At 50.4% G+C, this 14,485-nt stretch overlaps 1 protein-coding gene across 1 annotated transcript; it reads left to right on the forward strand.

Moving 5' to 3' along the window:
- KLRG2 (killer cell lectin like receptor G2) lies at window positions 1–13,253 on the forward strand. Its single transcript, XM_054726434.1, has 5 exons — window positions 1–860; window positions 3,477–3,578; window positions 3,798–3,943; window positions 9,507–9,610; window positions 10,093–13,253. Exons 1-5 carry the CDS (start codon window positions 65–67, stop codon window positions 10,211–10,213), a joined length of 1,269 nt encoding a protein of 422 aa, XP_054582409.1. The 5' UTR covers window positions 1–64; the 3' UTR covers window positions 10,214–13,253.
- The last annotated feature ends 1,232 nt before the right edge of the window (window positions 13,254–14,485 follow it).

The raw sequence follows: 14,485 nt of genomic DNA on the forward strand, positions 1-14,485 counted from the left end.
GCGGACACCCTACCTGCGCCCAGGTGAGCTCCGCCGCGAGTCTCTCGGTGGCTTCGCGCCCGGGATGAAGGGAGCCCAGGCGGCATCCAGAGGAGACCGAGCCGGGGCCGCGTTGCCCATGGAGCCCTTGGAGAACCAGGTGCCCGGGCTGGCGCAGCCGCAGGCCCCCGCGGAGGAGGGACCACTAGGAAGTCCCGAGAGCAGCCCGGCCGCGGCCGTGCAGGAGGCGACCGGCGCGGGCCCGGACCTCTCGGGCGGAAAGAAGCTGCCCTCGCCTCGCCCCGCGCGCCTGCGGGTGCTGCCCGCCAGCCTCGGCTACGGCGCCTTCCGCCGCCAGTTGTCCGCTGCCCCCGAGCCGCCGTCGCCGGGGCCCGCTGCGGCCGAGCAGCCCCGGGACGGCGAGGCGGCCGGAACCGAGCTGGTGCCCAGGGCCGCGCCGGAGGAGCCGGTGCCCGGCAGCTGGGCGCCCATGGAGCTGCAGGTGGACGTGCTCGTGAAGCCCGTGGGCGCGGCCGGCGGCAGCCGCGCGCCCTCGCCTGCGCCCTCCCGGCGCTTCATCACCGTCCCCGTGTCCGAGTCCCCCGCCTCCCCCCGCCACGCCGCCCCCGTGTTCCCGCTCCTGCCGCGGACCGCGTCCTCGGGCAGCACGTGGAGCCGCGGCTCGCCACTGGCTGCCGCCCGGGCGGCGCATGGCCTCGACGCGGAGGGCCAGACCGGCCCCACGGAAGGGGGCGCGGCGTCCCCGGGCTCCCCCACGTGCCGCTGCCGCTGCCAGGAGCTGGGGAGGGAGGACGCCGCGCTGCTGCAGCGCGCCGAGGCGGACGGCGACCTGAAGCTGCACCGGGCTATCAAGCTCATAGGTACGCGCGCCGCCGGGACGGCCACGCAGCCCGAGGTCCCCCGACATCCACCCAGCCCTGGGCTCTGCTCTGCAGGCACTGGGGGACCCAGGCGACCATCCCAGTGTCCGACCTGGCTTGGAACTAATAACATTCTGGTCTAGGCTCTACGTAGTTATAATTCAAATGGTTTTCGATAAAAAGTATAAAACCACTCTTCTTCGCTCTTACGCTCCCTCGACAACTTTCACATTCCCCTCTGTGCGCAGCATCTTGGATCAGCCCAGCGGGAGGGATCCCAGGGGAGGGAAAGCCTTCGGGTCACGTGACGGCGGCGGCAGCCCGGGCGGGAGCGCAGGTCCTCGGCCCCGGGCCGCCCTCCCGCGGGCTCAGGCTCTCTCTCCGCCCACCGTATCCTGAGGAACATTTGTCTCACCCCCTCCCGCGCCCCCACTCTTCCATTCAGCCACTGCTGCGTGAGACTGTTAGGGTGTGTGTGCGTTTCTTTGGGGGGTGGGGCAGGGGGACGATTGGGAGGGAATAAGAAAGAGCCTGGAAAAGATATAAGCAATCCTGGACAGGGAACCAGGAGGCAGTGGCTGATGAATTTGGGGCCTGGGGAAGCTTCTTGGAGCTAAGCTCTGAAAGATAAGTAGGAGGGTTTGTTTGTTTATTTTAAGGGGAAAGGGGTAGTTTCATCTATATTTTCTTTTTAATATATATATAAAAAAATTTAGAGAGAGAGAGGAAGGGAGAAGGATAGAGAGACAGAAACTTCGATGAAAGAGAAACATCATTGATTGGCTGCCTCCTGAACGCCCCCTCCTGGGATCGATCCGGGAAACCCAGGCATGTGCCCTGACTGGAATCAACCAGTGACCCTCTAGTTCACGGGTCAACGCTCAACCTCTGAGCCACACCAGCCAGGCTGTATTTTCATTTTTTTTTACAAGGAGAATGTGTTTGTTACTTGTGTGATTAGTAATTGCTTTCTAGCCCGGCCGGTGTAGCTCAGCGTTTGAGCATCGACCCAGAAACCAAGAGGTCACTGTCCATATTCCGGGTCAGGGCACATGCCTGGAGTGCGGGTTCTATCCCCACCCAGTAGGGGGCGTGCAGGAGGCAGCCGATGGATGATGTTTCTCATAGATGTTTCTATCTATATTCCTCTCTCTCTAAATATCGGTAGAAACATTTGGGGGAAAAAAAAAATAGAATTGCTTCCTAAAGGGAGTGTGTAGGACTTTTTCTTTGCCTGGAAGTTTGGGAGACAAATGGCTGTGGGGGAGGGGGGTGATTCCCAGGTCTGCATTGCAGCCCTGAGTGTTGGAAGGGGTGCCTGAGACTTTTGTAACTTACTGTATTTTTTTACTGCTCTGTTTTCTGAAAGATTGGAGCTGAATTTACTGTTCCGTCACAATGTTTATATTTAGTTCTGCTTTTGTTATTTTAAGACTGTCAATTTATGTATCTTTTACTCCAAGCATTTTCAAATCACTTATTTGGGGAACACCTTCCTGAGCTATGATTTACATAACACAGTTCACCCATTTAAAGCATACAATTCAATGGTTTTTAGTATATGCACAGAGTTGTGTGACCAACACCAGTCAATTTTATAATACTTTCATCACTCCGAAAAGAAGTGCTGTATCTTCTAGCTAACACCCCCAGCCCCAGGTGGCCACTAGTCTACTTCCTGTCTCCATGGGTTTGCCTATAATACATGTCCTTTTGTGTCTGGCTTCTTTCACTTAGCACAGTGTTTTTAAGGTCATCCATGATGTGGCTAGGTCCTGTCCTTCCCCCCTACCCCCCACCCCCACCCCCACCCCCGGTCTCCGGAGTTCCTTTCCTCTCTGCAACCTCATTCCAGCCATCTGGTCCCCCGGGGCCTTGAGCTGCTGACGACTCACACTTGCCTAGTGCTCTGCAGCCTGCGTCGTGCTCTCTGGACCCATGAGGCTTCCTTGGTGGCCTCCAGACCTGGACAGATAAAAGAGGCAGGTGTGATGTCAGTGTTAAAACCGGGAAACACCAAGAACCCTTGAGTCAGCATTTGAACCCAACTCTGTCAAACTCCAAATCTAGCCCTCGTTCCTCTCTCATTTGTAATTTTATCTCCTGGTACCTTTGCCCAGTCTATTAGCTGCTTGAGTGCAGGGGCCTTGCCCTGTTCTTGGTGAATTTATACCCTGTGTCTAGGGCACATTAGCTGCACAGTAAATGCTTGTTAGCCAGTTATTTGTCCTCTTTTTTAAAACGTTTGTTTATTGGTTTTAGAGAGCTAGGAAGGGAGAGAGCAAGAAACATCAGTTTGTTGTTCTACTTATTTATGCATTTATTGGTTGACTCCTGTACGTACCCTGACCAGGGATTGAACTTGGCCTTAGCCTATTAGGACAACGCTCTAACCAACGGAGCCAGCCTCGCCAGGGCTTGTTCTCTTTCTTGAATAGAATCTTATTTAAAAAGTAAACATCTAGCACTTTTCTCCCAGATAGGATGTTCTAACCTAAATCGAGTGGCTTATCCTGGTGTCTGGGCCGAGGGAGTGGGTACTCCTGTGGGTGTGATGCTGGGGAATACGTCGGTGGTTCTAACCTGTCTCTCCTGGTTGTCCCTCCCCCTGCCCAGGGCTGCCCATGTACATGAAGTCCCTGCGCTGGGCCCTGGTGGTCATGGCCATGCTCCTGGCGGTGTCCACGGTCGCCATTGTGGCCCTGGCCTCTAGAACAGGTATGGTGCCTCCTCCCAGCTATGCTTTGACAAGCAATTGGGGGTCAGCCCCTGCCTGGGGGGCTTTGTAACCTGCACAAACTGTACAGCCTTCTGTGGTCCCTGCCCACCCTGCTTGCCCCTCGGTCAAGGCGGTGACCAGGTTTTAATTTTTCTAAGGAGCACGCACTCGGCTCATTACAGTTTACCCTGCAGCTCACCTGTGGTCTCTGCTTTCAGGGGCCGGGTGCCGGCCGTGTCCCCATGGCTGGCTGTGGTCTGGGGAGCACTGTTACTACCTCTCTACCGAGGCTCAAGCCTGGGAGGCCAGCCAGGCTTTCTGCTCCGCCCACCGTGCTACCCTCCCCCTGCTGATCCACACCCAGGTAAGGAGGGAGGGAGGGTGGGCAGTGGTGTGTGCGTATCCTTACAGGGTACAGGTGGCTAGCCCTGGAAGGAATCGCAAGGATCTAGTCCAATTCCGCATTTCAGATAAAGCCACGAGGCTTGGAGAAAGTGACATGCAGGGCACTAGACTTCCGAGGTCTTCAGTGTCCTCTTCGTTCTAAGTGGTGGAGGTGGAGGTGGAGCTGGAGGACCAGAGCAGGGCTGCCCTCGTCCCGCGTGGTGGCCATGTAGCCAACACGGAGCTCAGGAACCAGCCTGCGCTGGCAGGTCTGAGGGGAGACACGTGCATACTCTTGGGAGGCTGTATGAAAAATTAATTACATTTAGTGGGTATGCCATGCAGGTCTTGCTATAACAATGCAGGGTGACACATCACCGCTAAAGTCGGCGACTTTAGACCACAAGCATTTCTTGATCTGAGGGAGGACTGTTGGTGGGCTGATCTTCTTTGTCAGACACCTCAGCTTCAGATGCAGATGGCTGGGCTGGCCTGGAGCCCAGCTGGGTTTACTCTGTGACTCTCTCTGGTCCTTCTACCCGAGGGAAAGTCTTCGTAAGAAAAACGGCAGAAGGACAAGGATCAAACGCCATTTAAGGCTTCTGCTGATGTTATATCGGCTAACATTCCATTAGCCAAAGCAAATAACAAGGCCAAGCCCAACATCAAGGGGACAGACAGCGTAGGATCTCCATCTCCTGGGGCGGGGGGAGAGGAGTGACTATTTGCTGAATAATAATCCAGCTAGTGGGTTTGAGAGTGGCTATAAAAGAGGACCTTGACTTCATTATATCTAATTTAGGTGCCAAGAATCTATGTTAGCTGTTCTGTTATCTGTGAAAATGCAGCATTCCCTCAGACAGTGCTTCAATAAATCTTTATTGAGCACTTTCTCTATATTGTTTTGGGGGGAGGGTGGAATTCAGGGATGAGCCTCAACAGCACAGCCTCCATCTTCGACGGCTCAGCGAGCAATGAGTGAAGCAGACATTAATCAAGAATTTTAGATCTTTGCATGCATAAAATTTTATCTTCTTAGATTGCTCCTGCTCAGTCCTGCAAGAAAGGATTTCTGCCCCATACCACAGGGAGCACAACTTCTGTCTTTTTCTTTTCTCTGGAAGAACTCCTGGAAGTAGACATAAAAATCTGCTGGAGAAAATGTTTTACAGTGGACATAGATTATTATATTAGTAGAAATAACATATTTCAAAAAAACATGAGGAAATGAAGAAGGTGCAGTGTAGACTGAAAAAATTTCCCAATATGGTAAATATAGATGTGAAGAATAAACATGCTAATACTTTAATGGTAGTTGGCATGTAGAGGAGGCAAGATTCCAAGTGATATTTGATTTTTTTCTAGCCCATGGAGGTAAGAGGTGGGTATAGAACAGTTTCTGCCCATGGCCTGGGCTGGACCTTGAGTCCTTTTTTTTTTTTTTTTTTTTTTTTTAATATATTTTGATTTTTTACAGAGAGGAAGGGAGAGGGATAGAGAGTTAGAAACATTGATGAGAGAGAAACATCGATCAGCTGCCTCCTGCACACCTCCTACTGGGGATATGCCCACAACCAAGGTACATGCCCTTGACCGGAATCAAACCTGGGACCTTTCAGTCCGCAGGCCGACGCTCTATCCACTGAGCCAAACCGGTTTCGGCTGGACTTTGAGTTCTTATCATTGTGAGATGAGACCAGGCTGGGCAGAGAAACCTATCCAGGCCCCTGCATCGAAGGACCCCGCCTGATCACACCTGCAAGTTAAAAACCAGTAGGAAAACGGGCAAGTCCCTAAAGAGTACTTGAGCCGAAACCGGTTTGGCTCAGTGGATAGAGCGTTGGTCTGCGGACTGGGGGGTCCCAAGTTCGATTCCAGTCAAGGGCATGTACATTGGTTGCGGGCACATCCCCGGTGGAGGGTGTGCAGGAGGCAGCTGGTCGATGTATCTCTCCCATCGATTTTTCTAGCTCTATATCCCTCTCCCTTTCTCTCTGTGAAAAATCAATAAAATATATTTAAAAAAAAAAAAAAAAGAGTGCTTGAAGCTGGGGAAGGGGCCTAGCAGGGCAGGGACTTGGCAGCCCTGCATAACTTTTCCATTTCCGGAGACAGAGCCACTGGTCACAGCAAGTGTCATCAGAAAGCCAGTGCCCTTCAGGCCTTCATCAGACATGGTCAATCCAGAATTGACCTTGGACCTCAGCTGAGCAATGGCCTCCTGGCTGGTGGGTTCTCAAAAGGGGAGCCGGGTTTAACAATCCAAATTGCAAAGGGAGCTTGAGATAAAGATTTTAAAAAAAAAGCACACAGGATCAGTCGATTGAAACATAAGTAAATATTCAGAAAATATATCACAGGGCCTGGATAAGCTCCTTTCAGAAAAAGAGCTTCTAAAAAGCCCCTTGCAAAAAGACCCACACTAAGATTTGGGTCCCAGGCAGTTAAAATCCGGCGTGTGATGACTGAGCTCTGGAATCCTCCCCAGGTTTGGACGAGGACCAGAAGCTCCGGGAGGTGCCGAGCCGGGGGTGGGGAGCACAGGCTGGCAAAGGCCAAGCTTCCTGAGCTGGGATGCACACGCCCCAGGGACATGCCACGGTACCAGGGCGTGCACACGGCTCATCCCCAGAGCTGGTTTTGCTCCCAGTTAGCAAAAAGGAGAAAGTTTCAGGCCACCTGTGTCATCTCGGAGCCACTCGCCATTGGCTCAATGACAGCTTCGTTTTGCAGGGGGAGGAAAGGAGAAGCTACCTTAAATGTACACATCGGCTGCGTCATTTACCACAATTTTAAAAAGTGTATGAAGATACAGAAAATAATTTGCCTGGCTTTTAAGGTGTAAAACATGAGATTTCAAGTCAATTCTGCCCAGGATCAGAATTTCCCTCCCCGCACTGATGGGAACGTTGGAGACGCACCAGCGGGAGGTGGTGAGGCCCCGGATGGCTGTGCCATCATTACAGAGCAGTCCTTTGAGCTGAAGTTTCTGGAATTTATTTATAATTCTTGACAATGCTTTTCCCACACCATTATTTTTGCTAACAGTGAGAACAGGTTAATGGAGTCTGAGCTGCAGGGGAGAGGCCGAATGGAGCGGGTATTGCTGCATGGGACAGGCCATGGCTCCTGTCACCAGGAGGTCCAGAGGGCTAGGACAGAAAGAAGGACAGGGTCCTCTTGGCATTGCTGTAAGCATCAGATGAGGTTGTGTGGGGGGCAGGGCGCAAAGCTTTGCACACCACCCGGCAGAGACGGGGCTCCCTCCGCAGAGGGGGTGTAATGTGTGTGTACCCTGTGCCCTGGGCTTTATACATGCTAGCTCAGGCCTCATTGCAAATGTCCCCGTTTCACAGAGGACCACGCTGAAGCTCTGAAAGGCTGGCTAACCTGCCTTAGGTCACAGCCCTTACAAGTCGGCAGAACCAGAATCTAATATGGGGCAGCCTGGCTCCAACGCTCTACGCTTCAGTGACAGCTCGCCTGAGCCCCGGTGTGCCTTCCCCCACCAGCAGCTGACCTCCCCCAGGAGGACAGGTCTGTGCAGCCATGCAGCGAGATGCTTGGGCTGCTCTGCCTTCTGACTCACACCTCAGGGCCAGCCTCATCCTCTCCAGAGCTCCCCACCCAGGCCTGCCCGTGGGCCCCAGCTCGGGGCATGGAGCCAGGAGGAGAAGGCCAGCTAAGGCAGGGCTGTGTGTGCCTTGCCTGTTCTCATCACTCTGTTTTCACATGCGGTCTGATCTTTGGGATCTCAGATGGGTAAGCTTAGCAAGGTTACCTGGAAATGGCTTCTGGCTCCTCTCAGCTGCTGAATGGCTGGTGCTCCCTTGGGAATAAGATGTGTTTACACCTCTGGGGCACACAGCTGCCATGATGGCCCCGTGTTCCCTGGGGCCCTTGGTGGTTATTGGCAGGATCACGGGGAGGCAGTTTTGCTGAGCTGGCCGACTGTGCTGGGCTCTGGCGGTCCATGGTAAGACTGAAGGATGAATAGGAGTGGCACGGTCATCACTCCGGTGCTCGCTTGCTAATTCCCAGGGTTAAATACAGAGGTTTTATCTCTGTCAACTTAAACCATTTTCTGGGGAAGACCTGAATATATCGTTAAATCCATTTATGCCATCTGCTTCACGAATGTGAATATATGCTTCCTGGCATTGTGAGCGAGGTGCGCTTGCTGGTGTGCTCTGCCTTTTCCACGGCGTGATTTCATATTTACATTTCCTTGCATAACTACATTTTCTATGTACTTGTCATCTCTAACAGCACTGCAATTTTCCATCTTGTTGATATCCCATAATTGGCCTGGTTATTTCCTGACTGCTGGGCATTGGGTGGCTTTCAATTGTTCTTTTTAAATGGTACTGTGTTACCTTCGGGTAAATTCATTTTCTCCCCTTTATGCTCTTGGGTTTACTCCCCAACGTGGAATCACCCATCCAAGCAACAAGAACCGTGTTCCTGATCTTGTTATGGACGTAGCCCCAAGTTATGTTCTAGAAAGACTGGGCCAGTGTCGATTGGCAGCATCGCACTAGGAATTTCAATACAGAAACACTTTTTTAAAAAATATATTGACTTTTTACAGAGAGGAATAGAGAGTTAGAAACATCGATCAGCTGCCTCCTGCACACTTCCCACTGGGTATGTGCCCGCAACCAAGGTACATGCCCCTGACCAGAATCGAACCTGGGATCCTTGAGTCTGCAGGTGGACGCTCTATCCACTGAGCCGAACCGGTTAGGGCTAGAAACACCTTTTAAGTACAATTGAATTGCAATTGAAAAACAAGTTGAAAGTTTTGAACTGAACATTAATACCATGTTTTGTTAAAAATCTGACAAGGTTAAAAGAAATAATCATCTCTAATAGCTAACACACTTGTTTTCATTCTTGCTGTTCCTGATGTGTGTCCATGTATGTACATACTTTTTCATTATTATAATCAAGCCACAACTATGATTCAGCTTTTTCCCTTTCTGTGACCCTTCACATACTACAGCCCCGTGCTACACCTTTCCCCTGTAGTGCTCCACGGAGTTCATTTTTTTTAATGGCCTTAATTATCTCACACTGAACTGATACAACGTAACTGGTGCTCTTGCTGGCAACTGTGTTGTTGACCATCTGCTCCCAGGAGGCCCCTGCAGCCTGATCCACCCCATCACTCACCTCCTCCCTAGTGAGGCTGCTTGTTACCTGGACGTGCTGTGCAGCCGCCCAGCTTTGCTCATGCCTTTCCCCGCCTCTTCTCGGAGCCTCTTTGTCCCTCTGTCCACTCCTTGTTGCTCAGTAGGGATTGACATTCACATCCCCTCGCCTTGAGGGCTGAGATGGGATCGCCCCCATTTCTGGGTCCCATCCTGAGTGCAGCACCTGGCAACCAGCAAGCAAACCATCCAACTTTCCGATTCCTGGTGTTTGGGCATGTTGGGTTGAGCTGAGTCGCTTCTCTGGCCTGGCAAGCTGGGAACTTACAAAAGCCCAGGTGAGACGAGCCAGCATCCAGAGAAGAGTGACCAGCTGCTTCTCTCCCTCAGGACTTCCTGGGCAGATACCCTGTCACCAAGTACTCCTGGGTGGGGGCCCGGCGAGGCCCCCAGGGCTGGCACTGGATCGACGGGGACCCCCTGCCACCCCAGCTGTGAGTGACTGTGGGCCTGGAGTGGGGGGGGGGGGGGGACTCTGACCCTATTGCACTAGCATGGGCTCCCCAATGTGACCAGAACAACATCACAGCAAGCGCCAAAGCGGGGCTGGAGGCCTTCCCGCCTCTGCAGACACCTCCCCCACTGCCGCTCTGGAGCCACCATCTCCCAACACTCAGTCCCCCTGCTCCACCCCAACCTGAGTGCCTGTCAGTTGACCCCATACCCATGCGCAGGGCCTGGTTTTGTTTAGTCCCCGCCACCCCATCTCTTGTCTGGACCCCCAGCACAGTGTCACCCAAGCAGGATTGTCACCCTGTTCTACAGATAAGGGATGTGCAACTCAGAGAGGTTTACTGCTTCACCCAGTGCCACATAGCTGAGGGAGGGGCATCCTCACAACTCCTGCCACAGGGCTCTTTCCAGACCCCAGGCCTGTGACACCCTGAGTGCCCTCCTTCCTCTCACCCTTCCCCAGACTCCCGGAGGAAGACAAGGACCAGCCGGGTCTGAAGTGCGCTGGCCTGGAGGGAGGCAAGCTCGTGGCTTTGGACTGCGCCTCTTCAAGACCCTGGGTCTGTGCCCAGGGGACCAAGTGACTGGGGTTCTGCCCATTCCGACCCTGTTGGGGGCATACAGTTGCCCCCAGAGGGGCCTATTTCCTGGACCCAGGCTCCTGCCGCTCCCTGCTTGGTGCCTGGGGGCCCCGCCTGAGCGAAGTGGGGAGCTGGGCCTCTGTTGCAGGAAGATCACTCAGGGAAGGCTTTCTGTGGCCCATCTTCCATCTTCGCCTCCAGCTGCTGAAGAGGATTTGTTCAGAGACTTTGAGATTATTTTCTTTTTTTGCATTTCTGAGCCTTGGTCTCTCCCTCATGAAAATGGCCATTACCTATTCTCTCCTTTACCTGCTTAATCACAATGCACCCTTCAGCCTAAGAACGGAAAGGATTAGTGATCACAGGTGAGCCCCACCTGAGTGGACACCGAGCCATGAAATGAGTGTTCCACTGGTTTGTGGCCAGAGGGCTTGTCAGCAGTGACATCCTTGCTATAAATGCCATTTCCAGGCGGAGGGGCACACAGCTGACGACTCGTGTCTGCGGGTGAGAAGTGGTGGCCCCCGGAGGAGGACGAGGGAGGTTGCACACTGATGGCCAAGGCTGGGGCGATGCAGAGGAGAGGCCACCATGGTAGGCGAAGTTCCTGCAAAGCATGGGGTCCAACCGGAGGCTGTACCTGCGTCTAATCTTGGTGCTGAGCATTCCACACAACTGTGATATAAACCAACTTTCCAAATTCTCCTGGGAGGAGCCTGTGCTGTCCATTTAAACCAGTAGCTTGTATAGAATGTATGGGCGCCTGGGAGCAAGAGATGGCGAGTCCTAAACAGCGCACTTGACAAGCAATGAAAGTCTTAGAAGCACTGTGGGCTCTCATTCCAACTGCAAATTAACCCCAGGGCTTGATAACATGTTCGATTTTTACTCACTTCAAAGCCCTTCTCAGCAGACATCCTGTGCCTGGTGCATCAGGCTGGTTCAACATCAGGAGCCCTGGGGTTCCCCCCAGGTTCAGGGCCGAGTACCAGGGCTTGGGAATCCCAGGACACAGGTGCCACTTAGAATCAGCTGCGGAGGTGCCCGGAGTGTGGTGTTGAGGGCTGGAAATCTGAAAGTTACTTAGCTTCACTTGGTGAAGAGGAGGAATAAGAGAATGAGCTTATTAGGACATTACTAGTTTCTGTCCAAAGTTGGCAAACCAAGAAATCAAAAGTTTAAGCTTATTAGAAATATGGAGACAAGCACTAGAAGAAACAGCAAAAATAACTGTAAATCATTGCCTTAAAATTAATTGATGACAGAAGTCAGAATCGTGGCTCATAACTGGGAAGAGGAGCCAGTTAACACCCTGGGTGCGGGCAAGATCTAGATCAGTGATGGGCAACCTTTTGAGCTTGGTGTGTCAAACTTCGCCAAAAAACTGAGCATGACTCAGGTAGTGTGTCACTGAGGAAAAAACATCATTTCGCAAATGTTTCATCCTCGGCATGCGGCCGCCTCAGCAGCCGCGTGTCATCAGAAATGGCTACGCGTGTCATAGGTTCGCCATCACTGGTCTAGATCTTGATCTGGGTGGGTTCACTACACCTGCATAGTAAGTCATCAAGCTGTTATGCTTAAGCTTAAAAAGTAATGTCTGTCTTCAAAGACCAGGAGTAATAGATTTTTTTTTTTAGGAAAATTGGTCACTGGGTACATAATTATTCAGGGGACTAAATAGATACCTAGAGACTGTGTTAGAAATGTAAAATAAATGCTGAAGTAAATGTTACATATTATCATCACCCGATCCATCTTCTTCAAAGATTCCTTGGCTCCCTGGCTGGTGTGGCTCAGTTGGTTGAGTGTCATCCAGTGCACCCAAAGTGCCAGTTCTATTCCTGGTCAGGGCACATGCCTGCGTTTTGGACTCAATCCCCATTCAGGGATGTGTAGGAGGCAGCTGATCAATGTTTTTCTCTCCCTCTCCCTTCCTCTCTAAAAAATCAATAAAAACATTTTTTTTTTTTTTAAAAAAAAAGGTTCCTTAGCATATTTCTCCACATCTTCCCTTATATATTTTGGAACAATTTCATGTCTTTTAGTTAATTTACCAACCCAGCTGAGCTCCAGTTCAGAAGTTTTGTCCTTAACTTCATCGTGTAGAACTGATTTTTTAAAAAACACATCCTAAACTTAGTACTAACTTAAAATCATATTCACATTTAAAAAAATACACAAAACTCATATTCATGTACTACTTTGATAAAGAGAAATTAGATTTTTAAAATATATATTTTATTGATTTTTTACAGAGAGGAAGGGAGAAGGATAGAGTTAGAAACATTGATGAGAGAGAAACATCAATCAGCTGCATCCTGCACACCTCCTACTGGGGATGTGCCCACAACCAAGGTACATGCCCTTGACCGGAATCGAACCTGGGACCTTTCAGTCCGCAGGCCAACGCTCTATCCACTGAGCCAAACCGGTTAGGGCGAGAAATTAGGTTTTTTAAAAAGGTCCACAAGATTCTGATATGCAGCCAGCTTGAGCACTACTAGCTTCAGAAAACAATTCCGCTGCTGCCTTTCCCTCCAGCCTGTAATAACCCATCACGGAGGCACATGCTCACAAGTAAGTTTCCGCATCACCTTCGGAGCAGGTCTTTCCCTTCCTATGAAACAGAAGCTGGAAAAGTCACACAGCAGGTTGGTCCACATGGAATTCCTCTGAGTAATGTTTCTAGTCTCTTTCCCATCAGGCTCTGCCAGGTGCTATTGTTTGACATTCACGTCTAGTAATGCTACCACCAGCACTGGCTCGTTCCACAGAGCTTTGGAGACCAGCCTCTAACACCAGCGGGCGCAGCAGCCCCCAAGGAGCAGCTCTGGACATCTAGTCTGTTGAGCACCTGTGTTAAGGACATGGAACTCACCATCCCCCAAGTACTGAGTTTTTGATTCAGTGGGTCAGGGCCCTCACGTGAGGTTTCTACCCAGCTTTCTTGGTGATTCTCATGCAGAGGGGCCAGAAGCCACATTTTGAGAAACACTGTCTAAAAGAGCCCGTATCTTGATACCAGAAAAAAATAAAGTATATATGTATATTTTTAAAGTAGACTTTGTGGTCTAATTTGTACCAAAGGAAATGCATTCATCTCAGGAGTACCTGTTGACAAATGTAGGCACTTGCATAACCACTGCCAATCAAGATATGGAATAGCACCAATACTCTAGGAAGTTCTCTCATGTCCCTTTGTGGTCAACAACCCTCCCTCCTGAACCTTTAGCCCCAAGCAAATCTGCCTTCAGTCTCTACAGATTAAGTTTAGCTTGTTCCAGAATTTCATATAAAAGAATCGTACTGTACGTACTACTTGGTATCTGCCGTTTCCGCTGAGTGTAAGGTTTTAAAGACTTATTCATGTTACTGCACTTATCAGGTCTTTGCTTTGTAGGAAGGTATCAGGATTTATTCATCTCCTCTCTAGTTGGTGATATCACAGTTACCTCCAGTTTGAGGCTGTTACAAATACAGCTGTGAACATTGGAATACAAGCCTTTGTGTGGACATAGATTTTCATTTCTCTTCGGTACCTGGGGTAAGATTACCTGGGGTTGTATGGTAAGGATATGTTTAATATATAAGAAACTGCCAAACTGTCTTCCAAAGCAGCTGTGCCATTTTACAATCCACCAGAACACAAGAGTTCCAGTTGCTCCACATCCTTGTCAACACTTGGTGTTGCCAGTCTTCTTACACTTAGCGATTCTGGTGTGTGTGTAGTGGAATCTCAATGTGGTTTTCATTTGCATTTTCCTGATGACTGAAAACATTGAGCTTTTTTTCATGAACTCATTGGCCGTTCATATATTTCTTTTGTGATTCGGATATCGATAGTCCAGAGACCGTCTTTAGAGAAACCCTACCTAAAACATCCATGCCCACAGGGCAATATTTTAAGTGATGATTTAAATCTAAAATCTAAAATATCTCCCAACTTTGTGAAATAGGGTGTTTCAATATACCGAATTTAAAGAGTGACATGAACACCCATATGCTCTCTACCTAACTCTAACAATTAACATTTTGCCATTTACCCTACTTATGTATATATAAAATTGAACTATATGAAAATGTTACAGACATCAACACACGTCACCCATAAATACTTCAGTTTGCTTCTCCTCAAAATAAGGATATTCTTCTATGTAACTGCAATTCCACCATTAACTTAATTTGGATCACCGAGATGTGAGAAAATGGTTGCCTGAGGCTTCTGAGGAAAGTCGCCTTGCTCTTTAGACACAAAGAAAAAGTTCCATCTGG

This window comes from Eptesicus fuscus, chromosome 14, assembly GCF_027574615.1.
Source record: "Eptesicus fuscus isolate TK198812 chromosome 14, DD_ASM_mEF_20220401, whole genome shotgun sequence".
NCBI lineage: Eukaryota > Metazoa > Chordata > Mammalia > Chiroptera > Vespertilionidae > Eptesicus > Eptesicus fuscus.